Raw genomic sequence first — 22,217 nt, 5'->3', positions numbered from 1 at the left:
AAATTAACATATTCATGACATACTTTAGTACAATGAAGCACAGAGACCAATGATTTGTTTCTCATTTTGGTTTGTTGGTCATATTTTATTCTAGAAATGAAAACATTGTGGCACATACAAAAATCAATTTATTCTCAAACTAATTTTAACAAAGAACAAAAATATTGTTTTCTCATATTTACTTCTAACTTTCAGATTCACAATACACTAAACAAAGCAGACATCATCTCAAAGTCAGCCTCATTTCAAATGGCATCAGTCCACGCTGCTTTCTCCTGCTTCTGCAACAACATCCTCAGGCTCATCTTCAGGTTGGGCTGCCACATCCTCGGGTCTATCCGCAGGTCTATCCGGAGTTATATCCGCAGGTACAGCAGTCGACTCTTCCATGGGTTCATCTGTCTTTTCTGTGATGGAGCTGGACTGTGATGCCTCCTCAGGCACTTCCATCTGCTTAAAGTGAAAGTCATTGGTCAGCCAGTGCCATTCACTCTTGTATTGGTCCGCAATGATGACAATTATAAAGTTTTACCTGCAATGCTGCCTCAGACGAGACCTCCAGAGAAGAGTAGGCCGTTTCTTCCTGCTCCATGGGCTCTTCTACTTCTATTTCCCTCCGGGCTGGGATCTGTTGAGGTGGTGCTGGTGGTTCAGTAAACACTATGGGTGTCGGGGCTGGAGGTTCTGCTTGTGGTACTGGAGCAGGCATTGATATATGCTTTGGTACTGGCACCTTAAACAAAAGTGGACAAGAAAGAGAATAGTTTATTAGCAAATTATCCAAAGATTATCTATCTCCATAATTCTGTGTAGCAAGACTGTGTCCACGGACCTGTTTGAATTACTACACGAATTCAAGCGAAATGTGTCTACTGTCAATAGTGTAGCGATAATAAAGTCGTCACTTTCAAACAAAGCAGCTTTCTATGGAAGCTTGTTTCCTCCACTAAAAAAAAAAAAAAAAAAAAAAAAAAAAAAAAAAAAAAGGTAATTGCGACTTCTCACAATTCTGACTTTTTTTCCTCACAATTGCGAGTTTGCATCTCACAGTTGACTTTATTTGTCATAATTGTGAGATTTAAACTCGCAATTGTTATAAAGTCAGAATTGCGAGATAGTCGCAATTCTGACTTTTTTTCGCAATTGCGAGTTTTTAATCAAGCAATTCTGACTTTATATCTCACAATTCTGACTTTTTTCCTCAGAACTGCAAGATATAAACTCACAATTGACCCTTCGCCAGGAGTTTGATTGACAAGCGATCTAGCCAATCATAATGCTGAATTCGCCATTTTGTCCGACAAACCAGTCAGAAGTTAGAAGATTAACCTCGGTGGACTTGAACTTGAAAAATGGTGTGTATTTATGTCTTTCACATTTGAAACAACATTCCTTCTCATGTTCATTCATGTATATTTGATACTATAAATTAACTAGTAAAAAGAGATGATCGGTTCACGAGCCGCTTGAGCTGAGGCACTACAGCGATCTGTCACAACATATTAAAGAGCCACAAAATGGCTTTTATTGTTCAAATTTCTTTTAAAAAAAATATACAACTTGAAAGCTGGGACTTTGTTTAATATCTTAAGTTACCTGCTCTGTCTTGGCTGTCGACGCGTGGTCATTTTTCACTCCATATGTCGTGACAGTGCCACGGCTTGTCGGACAAAGCAACAGTAAATAAGGAGGGCGGGTCTTTGCGAAGGGTCAATTGTGAATTATAAAGTCAGAATTGTAAGATATAAACTCTTAATTCTGAGAAAAAAAAATTCCCCTGCACATTATAACACACAATTGTGAGTTTATATCTCACAATTCTAACTTTATAACTCGCAATTGCGAGAAAAAAGTACGAATTGTGAGATAAAGTTGCAATTAACTTTTTTATTTTTTATTTCATAAATAAAAACAAGCTTCCATAGCTTTCTGTTGGTCAACGTGGTGAATTGCATAATCTGCTGTGGAAATCTTTCACCTTCATCGCATAGACTCGTACTAAAATAACAGGATTTCGCTCATGAAAATGAACAAGAGTAAATGTGACCGCACAAAGTCAGTGTGGAATGAAAATTCACCCCATCCCATCCATTTTGTAAATGCATGTTATAGATCTTATAGAGTGAATTAATATTTCATTAGAATGTCATAACTCAATCTTCCAGTGAAAACATTCAGTCCTGGTTCACTTAGTGTTCACACTGTAATTTTTAACACAGAATCTAAATATACAAAACAAAAAGCAGCTTTTATGACGTATATTTTGCGACTGATCTCCGAACATCCAAAACAATGCTGTGTGCTAGGCTAAATGAGCTCTTTTAAAGTGGTAATGGTATTTTTATGAGCTAAGAACTCACAAAGAGCTTCTAAAATGTGTAAAGGATTCAAAACAGCGCCAGGAATTCCACTCTCGCACACAAATGAAGATCTGCTGCAAGACGACTGCAGTTGAAGTGTGAACACACCGTTAGTTTGCCTAAACCCAGCCCCTCCACAATCTATTGCCAACTCGCATTCACATTTAAGTGCAACACCTCAAAATCCAATCAACAATCAATGAATAGAAAAACTCTTTCTTCTTTGATAATCTGTTGCGCTCGGATGTACGTCAAAATATAGAAGAAAAGATCTTCACTACTTCAGTTTCATCACGACGTACCTCTCGTTCTCTCTCTTCAATTACTTCTGGATGGTGAAGTTCAGGTTGTGGTTCTGGCTCCGGCTTCCTGTTGGCCTCAAGAACGGCCATTATAGATGTTGGAATGTGGGCTTGCTACAGAAACAATAAAACAACACATTTAAATAAAAGGTACTTAGAAGTAAAATTTTATTAACTAAAGTTTTCTCATCTAAAACACTGAATACACAAACGTTTTTCACTCGTCATACTATTCATATCAATGTTTTGGAATACAAAATAACAGTGTTATTTTAGTATTATTTGTATACCATTATGTTATTTACTAATATTTTGAATTTTATTTTTATATTTTAAGTCTTTAATTTAATTTTAGTTTAAGTAACTTTGTAATTTTGCCATTTTTATTATTATAATTTTGTTTTATTTCCGTTTTAATATTACACATTCTACTAATATATATATATATATATATATATTTTTTTTTTTTTTTTTTTTTTTTTTTTTCCCTCCACCAAGACTGCATTTTAAAAAAATGAAAAATACAGTAAAAATAATGTAAAATATTACTACAATATAAAATCTCTATATTCTATTTTAATATATTTAAAATGTAATTTATTCCTGTGATGCAATGTTGAATTTTCAGCATCATTATTCCAGTCTTTATTGTCACATGATCCTTCAGAAATCATTTTAATATGCTGCTTTGGGGCACAAGAAATATTTCCTATTATTATCAATGTTGCTTTATATTTTTGTGGAAACCATGATGCAATGGCATTCCAATGATTGGTGTAAGTGAGATTTAAATACATGAATTAATCCTTTTATTCAGCAGTGTATATATTTATGATTTCAGTCTCAGTAGCCATTAATTTCCCAGATGACACTTATTTGAGACAAAACCTGACACTTTGGTCATACGTACTTGGTGAGGGGTGAAGGAGTGCACATGCTGCAGGAGCGGCTCCCTCATCTCCGGGCAGCGCTCGAACACACTGGCCAATTGTGGTGGAGGCAGCTGAAGTAGAACGTTGTAGGACTGTGGTTTGGTGCGCTGACAGCACTTTACAAAGCCCTCCCACACTTTAGGATACTTCCACACCTGTACAATCAATCAACAGTCAATCAGTGTACAGGTTTATCAGCACAAGATTATTAAATGAGAGACTGGTATGGGATTACTGGCATTGGCCAATAACTGTGCCATAATTGAGAATGAAGGGTTCTCTGTCCATTGACCTGTTTGAGGATGAGCCGAGCTAGGATGTTCATGACGAAGCCAGCCAGGCGAGGGTACATAGTGAGGGATTGGATGACCGTACGCATCAGCAGGATGGGAAGAGGGGTCTGCTCCATCAACTGCTGCATCACCACGGCCAGCACCTCTGATGTGTACACATTCTTCTCCCCAAAACACAGGTTAGTGGCTACAGGGGGAAAAGAACATCAAAAAGGGTGAGAAGAAAAGCAAAAGGGTGCAAGAAAGATTTCTCACCACATTGGAGATATTTAATAGGCATCCTTTCAAATTTGTATTATTAATATATTAAATTTAATTTAAACTACACTTAATTCAACTAATTAAACTAGAGGCTACATATGCATATATATATAGTAGTGGCTATATATAGGTGATATTTCCGGAGGGGACAAACTAACCGCAAAAGATTGTCGACATTTCTTCATTCATCGCAGAAGAAATCAACTGCAACTTAAACACCATCGACTCACAAAACCTTCTTCAGCAAGTATCATACGTTTAACAAGGTGTTTTGAAATAAGAAGCTGATGGTTCTTTTCATGCGGTTAAATGACTCTTTTCCATAGATTCATTCCCCGTTTCTGTTTCTGGTTTCATTCTGTAACTTTCACTTTCCATTTTACCCATGTATGCGTGATTGTGTGTATGTGTTTGTTCAGATTAGTTGTCTTTGTGATTTAGTTAACACTTGTGCACAATACATATGAGTATTAGGTTCTGATTCTCTGCTTGCAGCAAAGTCAATTTAACGATGCCTGACCTAGCTACATGCTCTCAGTAGCACTGTACAGTAAGAAAGTTATTTCCCTTACCCTGGAAATTAACATTTCTTAGAATTAATAAATAATCAATACTAAGTGTTCGCTGGACAAACTAATTAATTGATTCTAATATTAGTTCAATTACAAGTTAATCTGATAACTGATCCAAATATTCATAATTAATTATAACACATTATAATTAATTAATAATATTTCCCTTTTGATCTATATTTCTATAAATATATATAAATTAAATATAATTTATATATTTAAATTTCTATAAATATATATATCATAAATATATAAAAAAATAAATATAAAAGATAAATATAAAAAAAATATATATTATATATAAAATATATTTATGTATATATACTTTACTTGTATATATACTTAAGTATATATATATATATATATATATATACACTTAACCATATTTTAATTAAAAAAATGATGTAAAAGACTGGACAGGGACTTGTGCGCATCAGGATACCTTTGATGATTGACTTCATGTCACACTTGGAGGAGTCAATGTTGTGTAAGGCGATGAGGAGCTCTCCAGGAGTGAGTGGAGACATGGAGGAACTGCCCTCACCTACAGAACAGACAATCACACAAGTTCACTAAACTTCTACTGATCTACAGCAAAACATGACACTGAAATTACATCATTCTGAAAAGAACTTCAGACCTATAATACATAAAATACAATGAAAACCACCTAATTTGTTTTTATCAATATCACCACACATGCACAAGAGAATCAGCAGGTATTACTGTGTTGAGTGCCCAGCAGTCTGTTGAACACCTCCTTCACCACGATGGGGTTGAGCTTGATGAGTTTGGGTAGAGCCTGAATCACCTCGTTCTGTTCGACACAATCAAGATAGCATTATAAATGCAGTCTCCACAGAGCCCTTTTAACCTTAAAGCCATTTTAACCACCTTTTAATGTGCAATGGGTCAATGTGTTCATTTCTGAGATTGACGTGTTAAAAGTAATTAAAAGAAACGCAGCTAACACAGCAATTAATTTTTTTCACTTCCTGAAGTAGCTATGCTAATCTAGGGATGCTCTACATTTCAAGCTCTGTCTGCCTGTTTTTGATCCTGTCAGTAAACTGCTCATCTCAGTGATTACAGCATGCAGGTGTTTGTGCAAGTACGAATAATAACGATCGAGAGGATCAATCCTCACATAAAACAAGTTTTAACTAGTAAATGTATTTCTTATTGTGACAATGAACTGTCAATACAAAAGCACCCAAGAAGGACAGATGAGATGAGACAAACCTTCTCCAGGCCGTTGATAACTGGGATGAGGAAACGAACATCTGGCACTCGCTTATGATAAAGATCCCTCACCCTCTCCACCAACTCAGGAGATGGAGGCACTGTGAAAACGATACAATCCACAAAGGTCTACATTTAGTATTCAGAGATGCATATACAGACACACTCTTTCTTCTCTTTCACACACACACCTTTATCAGTGAGTATGTGTAGACAGCGAGTGACCAGTGTCTCTGCTCCTTTGGGACAGTTCTCCACCAGGAGCAGCAGGTCAGGAGAGCTCATTCCCATTCCTCTTATCTATAGAAAAAAACATTGATGAAACAAAACCATCACCATTATCATAATTTTACTGTTTTAAATGGAGAATGCAATAAATAAAATTGTTTGTTAGCTGTGAAGCCAGTTATATGCTAGTGTACAAATGCTGTTATTGTTAAATTTCCCCTATTATGCTTTTTCAGATATTAGCTTTGATATAGTGTGTATTATAGCTGTTTGTGAATGTAAAAGGTCTGTAAAGTTTTAAAGATCAAAGTGCACAACAAATAAAATTATGATTTCCTAAAAGAAAGATTTTGATTCTAATGCCAGTCTTTGGTCTTCACTGTGGTCTTCACATCTACTTGGTTTGTGTTTTTGACATGTCGAGAAGACACTGTTTTCTGCACTGCGAAAGCAAATCCACTTTGCATGCACTTCCAAAGAATCAGGACTCTGGCTCGAAATTACAAGGTAAAATACTGTTTTATTTTTTTTGTAAATAAAGTTACTGTTTGTTTTACTGTGTATACAATTGCTGAAGAAGAGCTAAATTTCAGATATGGTAATAGGCATTTTGTTTCTTACACACACTGTAAGTGGTAGACCAATCACAACAGTCTTGGCCATCTGACCAATAAGTGCAGAGTAGGCTCTCAGAAAGGAGGGGTTTAGAGGCACAGAATCATTTATGGAACTGTCTTAGACATTCTGAGAAAAGAAGTGATGCTGCAATGTATATTATGAGGTGTTTTTTGACCTTGGATGCATGTAAACCTATTGTAGGAGACCTCCAAAACAAAATAAGGAACCTTTAAAATAGCATAATAGGGCCACTTTAACTATCTGTTAGCTATTAAAACTATTAAAAATCATTAGTTAATTGAAATAAAGTTGAAATAAAATAATCTCTAAATATTAGATTGAAAAACATAAAACAATTATGCACATTTAGGATTATAATTTTGTTTAGGGGGTCTACTAGGATAGGTTTACATGATTTAATGTTGTTAAAAACAAATTTTAACTATTGATTCTTCAATTCCTAAGTCCATAATCGCGATTAATCGTTTGCAAAATAGAAGTCTGTGTTTATGTAATATATGTGTGTGTTCTGTGTATAATAATTATGCATATATAAACACACACACATACATACATGTATACATTTAAGAAATATATGCATGTTTAAATAAATATATATATTTATATATATTTTATATTACATATAAATATTTTATATATAAATCTAACATTTTTCTTAAATATATACATGTATGTGTCTGTATTTATATATACATAATTATTATACACAGAACACACACATATATTACATAAACACAGACTTTTATTTTGCAAACGATTAATCGCGATTAATCATTGCACATCCCTAGTCCATATAATGATGTTTTGCCCTCATGTTTCCTTGACATAGCGTTAAAGTTTTCCTGGCCTTATAATTACCTTAGTTTGAGCCAGCAGGTGGATATTATGCAAAAGTATTAGATGGTGACATGGCAACATTACGAAAAATGGCAGATCTACAAACTAGGTGTTTCAGGCAGGATTTTTTCTTTTGGAGAGATTAACTCCCTTTGGCTGGACTTTCTGCTTTGTAACTTTGCAGATTGTTTATGCAAAGCACAAACAACTATAGTGGGTGCTGTCAGGAAGTTCGCCAACAGGATGCTGCTGGTCATGTATTTCAAAATTCTTTTTACCCCTAAGCGAAGAATGAGAATAAACTTTGCAGTGAGTATTTCAGGGTCTCTAGAAGGTGAGGTGGTCTTACAGGCTGTTCGATGACCCTGAGAACACTGCGTTTGATGTCGGCGATGGCCTCGGTGTAGACAGAAGCCAGCTCGTGCACCAGACGATGGTTGAGGGGCAGGAGAGAGAGATAGAGGTAAAGGCACTGCCGCACAGTCTCCTCTGTCCAGGGAGATGCTACCTCTGAGAACACAGCAGGATTGAGAACTCATTATTTTAGAGCACAGTTCACCATTGAGTTCATTTTACACTATTTTATTAAAGTAATAATAAAGTTTCTTTCTAAATCATCTAAATTAAGGAAACTTAAAGGGATAAATAAAAATTCTGTAATTTACTCATCATTTACCCTCATGTCGTTCCAAAGCCATAAGACTTTTGTTCATTTTTAAAACACAAATCAAGATATTTTTAATGAAATCTGAGAGATTTTCTTATATTTAAATTAAATTATTCATCATATAAATTGATTGTCTCTCTTCAGAAGACCTGGATTAAACTGCTCGATTCATATGGATTTGAACGTTTTGAAGTGTCAGAGTTCTGGGTAAATTAAATTTCAATGGAGGGACAGAAATCTCTAAGATTTTATTAAAAAGATCTTCATTTGTGTTTTGAAGATGAACAAAAGTCGTATGGGTTTGGAACAATACCCTTTAATACACAAGTATGAGCACAATTATATCATAAACTGGGCTAAATCTGAAGACTAGGAAAAGTCTCTGAACCTGTATCCTCTCCTGCTCCAAACAGAAGAGAAGGTGGGTTTGGGTGGACCAGAAACTGCATGTAGGTGAGAGCGTATTTCTCAATGCAGTCCTTCAGATGTTCCTTCTCATACATGCGCTTGATGAAGCTGAGAGCAGTGGACCGCACCTGAACATCATTGGAATTGTTATTATACTGCTATGAAACTAATTAATGCAACAATGAAAGACAGATGATTGGAGGTTAACCTTTTCTTTTTCATGAGAGCTGAGGTTCAGAAGGACATTGAGGTACTGGTACTGTCTGGAGGGGCGTTTGAGGATGAGCTCCTTTAACGTGGACATGCCCAGGTAAACACGTGACTGAAAGACAAGTGAGGAAACAAGAGGATTTTATATATGCTGCTCCTCGAGAACTTTTTAAAATGATGGCATCAGAAACTTTTGGGGTTAGTGTAGAAGAGTGTCTGACCTCGTCCTCACAGTAGCGCTGAATCACCTCCAGTGCCGAGTCTGTAATGACCGGAGCCTCCAACACAAGCTTGGTGAAAAGCCTGAGATAAACGAAATTCAGGAATAGTGAACATATTTTAAACATGCCAGAATATACATGTCAGCATGTTAAAGGCAGTCTTGCTAAGTTTAATTTTTTTAGTTCACATAAAAACACGCATTGAATTTGGGTAGCTGACAATAGCTTAAGCAGAGTTAATATTTATCTATTTTGGGTCAGGATTAGGAGACGACGAGCACATGAAGCTTTGTGCCATGCTGCTTATATTTATCAAGCAGTAAAAACGTCTCCTCCAGCTCCCAAAATAAGGCATCTGTGGATGAGAGTCCAAACAAGGACTGCTGGGACGACAATGTCCCAGACAATAAGTGGAATGATAATTTTAGAATGACACGACAGCCATTTATTACACTACTCAAAAACAACAGCTTGTTCTGTGCGTCATACTGTACGTCATTATGCCATTTCTATGTTGTTGCAAAAGAGCATAATGTTCTTGTTTCTGTTTTCAATGCAATCAAGTGTTTAAATGTTCTATCAAGCCGATTAAAACATTTTTAAACCACCCCTTACAGTCTGAATGAAAATTCCAATTTGAAATTAAATCAGATTTAGCCAATTAATTCCAATTGATGTGGTTACATGTGACTTTTATTCTGACTGTGCTACTAGTCCAAATACAAATGGATTATTAGAGTTCATGTAAATGTAGCTAATGAAAAATATTTGGGAAGTTGAAATGTCCTGCGGGGTGAAACGTAAACATACAAAACCATTATAAACAACATTTTCGCAATTATTTCTTATGGATGAAGATTCTAATTAAAGGTGCACTATGTATTATTTTCTGTCCGCTAGAGGCCTATTCAAAACAAAGGCGTAGCTTGATGATACCAAGTTTAAGCACGGAATCTTGGGACATGTGGTCTTCATCTCAAAGCTCGGTGGAAAATAATCGGGATAGGACTCAGGACGAAATCATGTTCATGGATGCAATTATTAACATTACAGTAGTGTGAAGCAGAGCAGGACTGAGTGTTGTGGGAGCTGAACGAGACCGCTGGAGTGATTGCACAACACACGCCTCACGAGCAGCAAAACTTTTATTATGACACAGACACAGTCGCCAACACCGCTTCCGCTTTTCCGGTCATGAGTATGAGGTAACACAGCTCTGTTTATCATATTAGATACATTTGAGAGTGTTGAAAATGATGTTATAACGTTACTCTGAGCGTTCGCTCAGCGGCTGCTGTGAGACACTGTTACACACTGCAGTAAGATAGATCGATTTTAGAATATCATATTAAATGCTGGATGGCTTGTGTTGATAAATGGCATGCAATTCATTTTAATACGTATTGTATGATGGAGAAAAATGCTGTATTACTGTTACTAAAAATAAAGCTGCATCTGATTATGCTATGTTACCTACTTCACAAAATAGTGTTTTTCTCTGAGGCATGGTAAAGCATGGTACTCGCAAAAAATCAAGAAAATTTGATTTAAACAATAAGACTAAACGTGTTGAGCTATAAACAATAACTCGTTTTCTGTCTATAAACGTAACCAAACAGTTGTTCCCTTGTCTATTAAAACATGAAAATATTAAAGCGTCTTTGCTGTTTCCATGGTTTCTACAAAATAAAACCGGAAACCGAGGGTAACGCGGGTATGACGCAACTGACAGGCGACTCCTCACACGTCCCGGAGCCTTGGTCAAAATTGCAATTTTCTCATGATTTACAAATAGTTGCAAACATTTGGGTGTTGTAAGTACTCAAGTAAACAAAATATATAACACTGGCCTAGTGGTTTTTGGATATTTTACTGCAAAATTCTTACATATTGCACCTTTAATTGAGACACTACCTGGAATATTTATTCTTTTACAAATTAATTTGTCAATGAAGGCAATTAAAAATGATGAAAAATGTAAAGCAATAAAATATGCACTTTCCTTATTAAAATACTATACTTTTGACCTAAAATCTTCAAGTAAACACACACACACACACACACACACACACATTACGTATCTTTAAATGTTACCCATTTAAAGATAAATGGACCAAGTAATTTCCTCCCCAAAACATTATTTTGACTCCAATCATATCTGTGGATTATAAAAAAAGATATCCACATTTAAGATGGCAGCCATGTTGAGATCACATGATCAGTCGAGTACTATTTACTTTATTTATATACATCTCAATAACACAATACTTTTAGTAGTGGAAAAAATTCATAACAGGTAACAAAGTTGCTTGGAAATCTACAACAGCATTAACTGCATAACTGAACATCCACACTAATGTCAGTACAATGTATAACAGGGTTTTACAAACTGGGGTTAATGAGCTAATGAAACGCTAATAATTAATTAATAGAAATGTAAAATGAATTAATAATTGAACTAATTCATGAAAATGAACTAATAATTTTAAAATAAAAACAAATAATTTTATGTTTACCCACATGTCATGTGACCAATAACCAATGTAAGAGAACAGTGAACATGTGAATGTGTTGTTAAATTATTGAAAAATTACTTCAAGTAAATATATTTTTTTGTCTGACAAAAGTTTGAGAATCCCTAATGTATAACATCATTGTATCGGTACTATCGACAAGCGAAAATTAAAACACTGCACACTGATCATTTTGATGAACTACTTTCATTCACTGACTGCATCAGGTTGATTATTTTTCTACAAAATAAAACCGGAAACCGAGGGTAACGCGGGTATGACGCAATTGACAGGCGACTCCTCACATGCCCCGGAGCTTTGGTTAAAATTGCAATTTTCTCACAATTTACAAATAGTTGCAAACATTTGGGATGTTGTAAGTACTCAAGTATTTAATAAATAATTTGTGATGTTATGAGGTGATTCTCACCCATCCCTCTGCTCAGGTTTCTCCTGCAGGCCAGACAGAAGTGTGAACAGACATTGCTCATAGCTGTCCAGAGAGCCGGAGGGCTGCTGACTCAGGTATTCATTATACTCGTGGTACAGCAGGGAAAAGGCCAGCTCACTTCTGCTCCGCATGTCCTCCAAGATAAACTGCAACAAGTCATTTTTCTTCCCTCCCTCAAACTGGGTCACCAAGCGTGCGAGCAGCTTCACACGGACCTGGGAGAAGATAAAACACAGAGATGAGTTGTTAGAATGGATATAGTGGCTGAGATAGCATGCTTAGAAAAGTCCCCAAAAGCAGACTCACATGGGACATCCCACTCTGTGCAATGGTCTTTTCTGATTGGAGGATCCGCGTGATGGCCATGTTGGTAAGTTTCTCGATCTGAGCCTCTGAAAACGGCTGCACCACATCCGCCAATTTGAACACTTTTTTTCTGCCACTGGCACCAAGAGCTCTGAATGAGGGTTAATGATTAAAACAAAGAGAGACAAATCAAACCAGTGTCTCAAAGCTAGAGATAAAACACAAACGCAATGTTTCTGTTCCAAAGCGTAGTGAGCCCCCAAACTAGACATTTAAAGAGGACCTATTATCCTAATTTTTTTTTTTTTTACATTTTAAACTTTAGTGTGTAATGTTGCCGTTTGAGCATGAAAAAGGGCTGCAAAGTTACAAAGTAATTTCAAAGAAAGTTATTCTCTATTTCAGTAAACACCGTTTCTGATCTCCTCAAAACACCTTGATTGTAGTCTTGAGTTTTCTTCCAGGAACGGACACGTCACAATATCCCGCATTTAAATAATTCCCGCCCAAAGGCATACACAAGGGGCAAGACATGGTTGAGTTGCGTTAGTAGTGAGTTGGCGTCAGTGTGTAGTTAGTAGTGTCTGTGACGTCACCCGCAGGTTTGAATGCAGTTAGAATGTCCATAAAATTCAACATATCAATTTGGCCAATGAAAATGTTACCTATAAATTAAGAGCAAAACTGTTTGTTTCTGAATTAATCCACATTTTGAGTGAATCAATCAGGTGAACCAATGATTCAACAGCCCATTCATAAAGAGAGCCATTCACTTCATTCCTGAATGAATCAGCTGTTTGAATGAATCTAATGAATGAATGACTCAATGACTTACGCATTTAGACATTTACCGCCACCTACTGGCAGTTTTAGTTTCTTATTTAGAGTATCATTTAATTTAAAAATTATTTCATTTTTTTCATATCAATAAAAAAAAAATAATAATAATTGTTCACCCAAAAAATTCTGTCATCATTTGCTCACCCTCATGGCCACTAAAGCCTAAAAGTTTATGTGTAGTATGTTGAATCAAATAAAAAAAATGTTTTTCTACAGATAATTTTTGTAATGTCCATTTGATGCTTTTGTCATTTAACACAATAATGACTTTATCTTTTGGGGGTAATCTCTCAGCCAAATCTGATGTGCGATTAATTCGATTAATGAATCGCCACATTGTGTAATTAATTAGATTAAACATTTTAATTGCTTGTCAGCCCTAATTTATTTCTGTGTTTGTGTATATGTGGTGCTACGGGGACACTCTTACTTGGCCTGTGTGGTGGGCAGTATGGGCTCTGGAAGCTTCTTGATCTGAGGTGCCTCTTCAGCGATAGGGCTCTTGTAAGCCGCCACCGCCCCCACCACTGAGATGGCTTGACCGAGAGACACTGCAGACAGCTTGCGGATGATGAGAGGGTCTTTGGAGCTGGACTCAGCCGCCCCTCCCTCTTCCTCCTTCACCTCTTCATCTCGAGCCTTACACATCTCCAGCCCTGTGCAGGAGGAGACAGAGGAGAAGATGTTTAACTTGCAATGCTACAATATGCACAAACCCCCTCGCCATCTTTACAGCTGTGCTGACAGGAACTAAAGTTTAGTTTATCTCTCCTTCCTTCAAAATATCCATCACCTCACCTGGTCCCAGTCCAGCCCCAGTCATCTGTGTGGCCATCAGCCTGGCTAGATGTTTGATCTGAGCATCAGTGCCGGCTGATTCTACAGGCGTGTAGGTGGCCTGGAAAGAGGCTGGCATCACTTCAGGCAGGTAAACCATACTGATGAGCACCTGCATTAAAAGAAAGCAGAAAATGAATAAAGTGAACATACATGTAAGTTACAGTAATAAGCAAGACTGTGTGCTACTCAACACAGAGTTCCAAGACTTTGACAAATTAATTTTCTATTTTGACTTTCAGCCTTTTGAATTTGATTTAAATGATTGTTCTTTTTACATGTCTAAATGTTTTCAAAAAAGACCCACAACGGGCGAAATTATTTTACACCAGCATTTGCCAGGTGTTTACAGGGTTTTGAGAGTTACTGAAAAGCTAATTAATTAATTAAGTTATAAAAATGTCAAATTAAAATACAAAAAAAGCTGCTCCACATAGTTGGTGAGGTGCTAACAGAAGCCTAAGAATAGAGGTAGTACTGAATAAATATTAATGTTAAGTACTGATAAGTTTTTTTGTTTTTTTTTGTAAATATGTAATTGCATGTGTGCATTTAAAATATAATAAAAATAATGAAGAAATGCTGCTTCAAAAAACTCCATCTCTGCATGCCACTTATTTTCACATATGTATTAGTATTGTAACTTGTAGTGTAAAAAAAATATAATAATTATCAAATATTCTTTTTTTTTTTTTAAGTGCAACTTTTTTTCAATAGGAATATATTGCAATCTTCATTTTCTATAATATCTGTTAAAAATTAGTTAAAATGTATACATTTTTGGGCTGTCAAAATTAATGTGTTAAAGCATGCGATTAAATTTTTCAGTTTAATAGTGTTAAAAATATTTAATGTAATTAATGCAGCATCCGTTTTTTCCATCATAATTTGGCTAGCATTACAGTTTATGATCATGCTCTTATTCATGCAAACACTTTTAAACCATTCAAGCCTCACAAGACAAATCAGAACACACTGTCTGTGAATGTTGTGTCTGCGTGACACACATACGACTCGTATGTACAGAAATACAGTGTACAGTATAGACCTCTCTTTCACGCTTGAACAAACAATAACACAGAATTATGCCAAAATGCCTGTTTTGTCGAGTATCCTCATAAGAGCAGTCTCAAATGAGTTAAATAACTTCTTAGATGAACTTAAAGAGAAAATGAGATGCACGTCAGATCCGCATCATGTTCGGCAGCGGAAGCTCTTAAAGATAACAGAGAAAATTGTAGCTTTAATAAGGATCAATCTATATTTCATTTATAATTTATGCAGTGAAGACTGCATAAATTATTTATGCAGTGAAGGCTAATAAAGTGTTTGATAACTTTATTAAATTTCTGTATATTTCCTACCTGTTAGACATGTAGGAAGGCCACAAGTAAATATGACATTTATTATAATGGGTTTATGTGAAGATTGTTTTAAGTTCACTTAAATTAAAAGTTATTTTTTTTTTAAGCCTAATACATGTTGAAATTGAGAGCTTTCAGTTATACTGTAATGTTGAATGTCTATTATAAATATAAAATAAAAAAAATCAATTTCATAGAGACGTCAGTACAAGTATTAATATCAGTGATAATGGCCTTCATTCATAAAAAGATGCCATTAGCCAAATAATTAAAAAAGTATTGTCTATAAGTTGTTTCTACATCCAACTGTGACATTATTACAATATAAAAATATTAAAAAGGTGCGATTAATTTGTTACAATTTTTAATCGATTGACAGCACTAATACATTAATTTATACATTTATTGCTATTATTTCAGCATTTAAAGAAACACACTTTTAGTTCCTAAACCAAACCTCCCACACCCAAAATTCAAGAGGAACACCACTGTTAAATGTAGTTCAGGCCAGACATGTTATGGACTGAGCAGTTTAGCCACAGTACGCACCAGGTTGGCCACATTCTCTGGGGACAGCAGAGGCAACAGGAACTCAGCAGTGAGATCGATGGCTGACTGGGTGCCAACGGAGGAGGATGGTTTTGGGGTGACGACAGGAGCTGGTTCCTCCTTATCCTCATCATCCTCCACTAGAGCGCCCTCTGCAAGCACAAGCAAGGCATTATTCCCCTTCTTTTCAAATTCAATGCCAACAACTGTTTGATTCGCAACAAACAACGAGCCATGCAGCTCATTAAAACAGCCACTCACCCATCTTGATCCTCTTGCCCTCGACATAGGGCTCATGGTGGAGTCTCTTTCGGGGTTGTACGGTGGCTGGCGTGCAGCGGGTGATCTCGCTCTGAGACATGCCAAGGTCCAGCAATAGAGTGGAAATCTGGCCCTGGAAGTCCACGCTGCTGGGGTGCTTCAGCACCGCAACCAGGTGCAGCTTCAGGTTCTTGCGCACACTGCTCACTTGAGACTTAGCCAGAGTCGGGGGCAGGTTAGCTGGGGAACACAGCAAAAGAGATTAAGAACAAAAGAAATGATTCGATTTGTGTTCAATGCTCTGGATAATGTCAGTTAACAGAACTCACCATGTAGCGTCTCATAGGCCTGCACCACCTCAGACATGAACATGGGCCGCTGTCTGGCCAGCGTCGCCAGTGATCCCAGTGCAGTAGTTAGATTAATGCTGGAGATGGCAGGGTGCACCATGAACTTTAACAACTGCTCCAGAGCCGACTTACCCTCCTCGCATAAGGTGTCTTAGAGCAGGACAGGAGGAAGTGAGGAGAGAAGAAAAAGGAAGCCAAAGGAGAGAATGAAAATAATTTTGTAAAACTTAAGAGTTTTGACCTTAAGGCAGCACAATTTGGGGGGGAAAATCTGATAAAAATTCAGAATGCAGTTTAAAAAACAAAAGCTCCAGGTTTGATGTGCTTGTTTGTAGGGCTGGAAAATTTGTTTTTATTTCATATGACTTCATGACCAAAAATAACAATAGTAATTATTAATATTTTAATTATGATTATTATTATTTAAAAAATAATACTATAATCTCTGTAATCTTTGGGGATTTTGTCCAAGCTGAACTATTTGGCCAATTTTTTTGTGATTATATATCAATATACTAATACTAATAATAATAGTAATTATCCTCATTTTTTATTATGATTATTATTACTAAATAAAAATATTAAACAAAATAAGACAATTTACAATTGGCAAGTATTTATAAAATATATATTAATAATATAATATAAAATACAACCACCTAAGCACATTGGCTAGTAAATTTTTTTATTTACTTGTGTGTGTGTCAGCTTATCTTCATAAAATGGCAAAGCTTTTTACATTAATATACATTCATATGTGATATGATAGAAGCGTGTCTCATTACAAGTTTAGAAAAATGGTTGGTGCATGTTGCGCTCCCAAATGCACGCTATAAACAACCAAACTCAGAGCAGATGCAGAGATGGAAAGCAGTATTTACTGTGAACCGAGGCACTCTGAGACACTGCAAACACAGGATCATGAGTTGCACACTTCACTCTGAAACATGTAGCTCATATATTTAGTTAATTAAATTGATAATCATATTGAAAGCAATTAATTGTGCAGACCCATATGACATTAAAGGTGCCCTAGAACTTTTTTTGAAAAGATTTAATATAAGTCTAAGGTGTCCCCTGAATGTGTCTGTGAAGTTTCAGCTCAAAATACACCATAGATTTTTTTTTTTATTCATTTTTTTAACTGCCTATTTTGGGGCATCATTATAAATGAGCCGATTCAGGGCTACTGGCCCTTTAATTCTAGTGCTCCACGCCCACGGAGCTCGCGCTTGCCTTGAACAGTGCATAAACAAAGTTTACACAGCTAATATAACCCTCAAAATGGATCTTTACAAAGTGTTTGTCATGCATGCGGCATGCATGCGGCATGCATGCGTCGGATTATGTGAGTATTGTATACTGTTATATTGTTTACATTTGATTCTGAATGAATTTGAGGCTGTGCTCTGTGGCTAAAGGCTAATGCTACACTGTTGGAGAGATTTATAAAGAATGAAGTTGTGTTTATGAATTATACAGACTGCAAGTGTTTAAAAATGAAAATAGCCACGGCTCTTGTCTCCGTGAATACAGTAAGAAACGATGGTAACTTTAACCACATTTAACAGTCCATTAGCAACATGCTAACGAAACATTTAGAAAGACAATTTACAAATATCACTAAAAATATCATGATATCATGGATCATGTCAGTTATTATTGCTCCATCTGCCATTTTTCGCTATTGTCCTTGCTTGCTTACCTAGTCTGTTGATTCACCTGTGCAGATCCAGACGTTACTGGCTGCCCTTGTCTAATGCCTTTTATAATGTTGGGAACATGGGCTGGCATATGCAAATATTGGGGGCGTACATATTAATGATCCTGACTGTTACGTAACAGTCAGTGTTATGTTGAGATTCGCCTGTTCTTCTGAGGTCTTTTAAACAAATGAGATTTATATAAGGAGGAAACAATGGAGTTTGAGACTCACTGTATGTCATTTCCATGTACTGAACTCTTGTTATTTGACTATGCCAAGATAAATTAAATTTTTCATTCGAGGGCACCTTTAACAAAAAAATAATACAAACTTTTCATAAAGAGTTTGAAAATGTGATTCTGCTCTTACCATATCGAATATATGCGTGGTCTTTGGGGATTTTGTCCAGGCTGATGTCTCCCTCCTGCTTCTTGGGCGTGTCGGAGTCGGGTGTCCGTGGGGAAAGAGTGATGATGAGGGACTCTGTGAATTTGATGGCGTGAGTGCGGACACCGTCGTTATCGGAATCCAGCAATGCCAGAACATCCTCTTTCATCTGGGTCACCATATCCCAGCATGCCTCCTGCATCTCCGAGACACTCTTAGTGCGCACCAGCCACTAACAGAACAAATGAAGACCATGTCAGACACCTAAAAATATCAGCCCAGCTATTCAACGAATGTTGTGTAGTGAGTGATACCTGTAAAGCCACTTTATAGAGTTGCGTGAGCGTCAGAATGGCCTTCTTCACCACATTCACACTCTCATCTCTCATCAGCATGTTCAGGTTGGCAATCAGCCTCAGCAGAAGCTCATTGTCTCTTTTACTGAATAAACGAAAAGCGACTGGTCATGAAGTATTGATCAAAGTATTACATACTGGATGCTTATAAGTGCACCAGCCAACACTCACCATGCCTCCTCAATGAATCCGATGACAAACTTCCGCACCTCAATTGACTTATCAGTCTGAAATGCGATGATTTCCTGTTGAGGATGGATAAAAGATGAAAACATGAATTTAATTTCTGTGTCGGCAACATTTCCTCAAGCTGGTGAAGATGCTATGGATTATAGAACTTACATCCAGAAAATTGTCAAGCAATGAAGGGTCCTTGTTGATGATCAACTCCTGCACCTAATAGTAAAAGGACATAACTACATAAACATGAACACTAAACATCGGATTTTTATATTTACGACAATATTGAAAGGATTTTAAAACCTGTTTGAGGACAATAAGCTTTTCCTCTGTGGAGATGAGGGCCGCCTGGTTTAGCAATTCCACCACCTGATGGAGAAATGCAATCCATGCCAAATGTCACATTTGCAAAACAACAACAAAAACAGCAATATCTAGTGCTGTTATTAGTAATAAGTAACGATGCCCAGTGTGTTACCTTCTCGCTGGTGGTCATTTCTGAGGCTGCGGCTTCTTCATTGCTGTATGACTGGGAGGTCACGGTACCACGTGCTTGATCTCCCATGCCTGACGCCATCATGACAAATCTAAAGAAAAGAGCATCACAAGTCCTCACAGAAGGTTTACAAATGGTTAAAGTCACCATGAAAAATTTTTGTTTTTATAGAATATTACAGTATTTATTATAAATGAATTATTTGTGCACATCATATTATTTTTTTTTTTTTTAATTCATGTGCCCTCATAATCTTTTATCAATATAACTTCCCTCCCTCTTGCAGTGTCACCTCTACTCTTCTCTGATGATGCGTTTACTGGCGCGAGGGCGGGACAACATGTCACTCACATGAGATTGACCAATAGCAAACCACAACCATCAAATGAACCAATCAATTCCCCATGGACAAAATTAAGTCCCACCCACTTTTGTGCTTATTCAGAAAGCTGTTTTACTCAGATAAACGTTACAATAGAGAAAAGACTATCGCAACTTCCATTTCATACGGACTTTAATTTCTAAAATTAAGATGAAGAAAAAAGGTGAGCACAATTTCCATATTGTAAACGGTTTAATTTGATATTATTTGATCTTGTGTAAAGTCACGGTGAACTGCAGCTGAAGGCTGGAAGACTAATTTAACTCACACTACATTCTTCATTTAGATCAATTTTCAAACTACATTATAAATTTCACTAAAAACCTTTAACAATGTTGGTTTTTCCATATCATATACAGAACATTGTATATGTATACGAGCAGTGCTTCACCTAGAAATACCGGTCATTTAAAGTAATCCCTTTTCACAATGTAATGCACTTTTCATTTTATTTTGTTCTTAATAAATTGAATACATCATGATCTGACCATTTTATCAAAACTCTCTCAAGGCAAGATTCTACAGGCAAACATTTTTTCTCTGAGTCTGGCACTGCTCAATTTTGAGATTTTCCATAACATTTCAGACTAGAGGAAAGAAAGCTAAACTAAAACGCAAACTAAAACCAAAATACACATTTAAGTGTTTATTCTATTAGATTTATCTGTTTGTGTCTGTATACTGAAATTGCAATACATATCTTTAAAGCCCTATTTGTACAAATTAGTTGTTTTTTTCTCATGCACTGATCCAGAAATCTCTACTTCAGCAGGTTTTTATAGAGGGGTTTGTTCATATATCATTCATCTGATTATTCATAAATAATTTTTTTCTGACTGTTGATAGTATCTTCAGATTTATAACGTGATTAAAATTGATTTCCAAAATCTTTATCCTCTCTGTAAAACCTGTTTACTCTATTCACCTGTGGTGTCTTGACTTAATACATTGAGTACAAACCGAACAAACACGAGACAAAAAATGTAACCCGTCAGAGAGGTGAGAATAAACGGTCAAAGAAGCAGACATCTGAGGTGTGTCTAAAGAACTTCAGGTCATCATTGTTGTTGATCATGTGGTAAACTGAGTTATCATGGCAATCAAGTTGCCAAATGAGTTTACCCTAATCTACAAAGGTCAATTAAGCCATAAGATTATTTAGGCAAGAATCCTAGTAATTCTGCAACATTCGCTCTATTTTTACAGTACAGAAGTACACAGCAGCGGGGATTACTGTACATAACAGTGTCACACAACTCTTAGTATCACACAATACACTATTGAAAGCATCATTAACTTAAGTATTAGCACTCAATTTACAAATTGACAGAAAACATAATAGCACTGTCATGTCTTCAGTGATATTAAAGCATTACAGATTCTATGTAGATTTATTCAGGTAATGAATGTTACATTAGACACTTAAAGTACAATTACAGTACTTTATTCAGCATCTCTAAAGGCAAATTGGGACTTTTTTTCTTGCATAACTTGGTGGTTAAATGAATGTGGGACTAGTTTGGAGTTACAAATATTTACCTGAGGAAATACAGCTAAGAGAGACAAATGGTCGGGGAAACATTGCCCTTTTATGCAGATGAAAGTGTTGAAATAATGTTAGAACTAGTACATACTGAAAATGAAAATGAATGAAAATAGCTCGATGAATTCTCATAGAGAACTGGGCTAACAGTAGCTAGATAACTTAATCTGATAAAACAGGCTTCCTGGCTGTCATAAAATAGCATCTTTAGTAAACGAATATCTCAGAGAAGTCAAACTTAGTCAAGAGAAATCATTTTAAATTCTATAAAATGTTGGGAATTAAAATTCAGAATTAAAGCCTGTCGGTTAGCATTGGCGCTAAGCAATATTTCAGGCATGAAAATAGTTAAAAAGCACAAAACATATTTTACCTTACTTCTTTTGATAACTTCTCGCGTTGGAATTACATATTCATATAATTTACTTAGTTGCAAAATCATCAATCCTTGCAATTATTATAGAAAAGTATTCATTTGCGCCATGCTCAGAGGAGAATGATCTACTTCCGGTGTTGAACATAAGG

General features: G+C 36.1%; 1 protein-coding gene across 4 annotated transcripts; it reads right to left on the bottom strand.

The window, feature by feature from the left end:
- Positions 1-53: 53 nt before the first annotated feature.
- On the bottom strand, positions 54-22,215 carry sympk (symplekin). 4 transcript variants are annotated; one of them, XM_048189619.1, is made up of 28 exons: positions 22,069-22,208; positions 20,223-20,230; positions 19,750-19,860; positions 19,575-19,640; positions 19,434-19,487; positions 19,263-19,336; positions 19,050-19,176; positions 18,718-18,967; positions 16,623-16,793; positions 16,294-16,533; positions 16,033-16,184; positions 14,081-14,231; positions 13,713-13,938; positions 12,443-12,593; positions 12,116-12,351; positions 9,173-9,254; positions 8,950-9,063; positions 8,722-8,869; positions 8,016-8,176; positions 6,154-6,262; positions 5,963-6,063; positions 5,447-5,537; positions 5,163-5,264; positions 3,887-4,074; positions 3,573-3,749; positions 2,663-2,776; positions 533-733; positions 54-453 (listed from the first exon to the last, which is right to left on the bottom strand). In XM_048189619.1, exons 3-28 carry the CDS (start codon positions 19,849-19,851, stop codon positions 256-258), a joined length of 3,786 nt encoding a protein of 1,261 aa, XP_048045576.1. In that variant the 5' UTR covers positions 19,852-19,860; positions 20,223-20,230; positions 22,069-22,208; the 3' UTR covers positions 54-255. The 4 variants fall into 4 exon arrangements, with proteins under 4 accessions (XP_048045576.1, XP_048045574.1, XP_048045577.1 ...); XM_048189617.1 differs by lacking the exon at positions 20,223-20,230 and having other exon boundaries at positions 19,750-19,858; positions 22,066-22,215; XM_048189620.1 differs by lacking the exon at positions 20,223-20,230 and having other exon boundaries at positions 54-450; positions 19,750-19,858; positions 22,066-22,215.
- Positions 22,216-22,217: the final 2 nt, after the last annotated feature.

This window comes from Megalobrama amblycephala, linkage group LG4 (genome assembly GCF_018812025.1).
Source record: "Megalobrama amblycephala isolate DHTTF-2021 linkage group LG4, ASM1881202v1, whole genome shotgun sequence".
NCBI lineage: Eukaryota > Metazoa > Chordata > Actinopteri > Cypriniformes > Xenocyprididae > Megalobrama > Megalobrama amblycephala.
The sequence above is the reverse complement of the archived record's forward strand: the minus strand, read 5'-3'. Positions and strand labels throughout refer to the sequence as shown.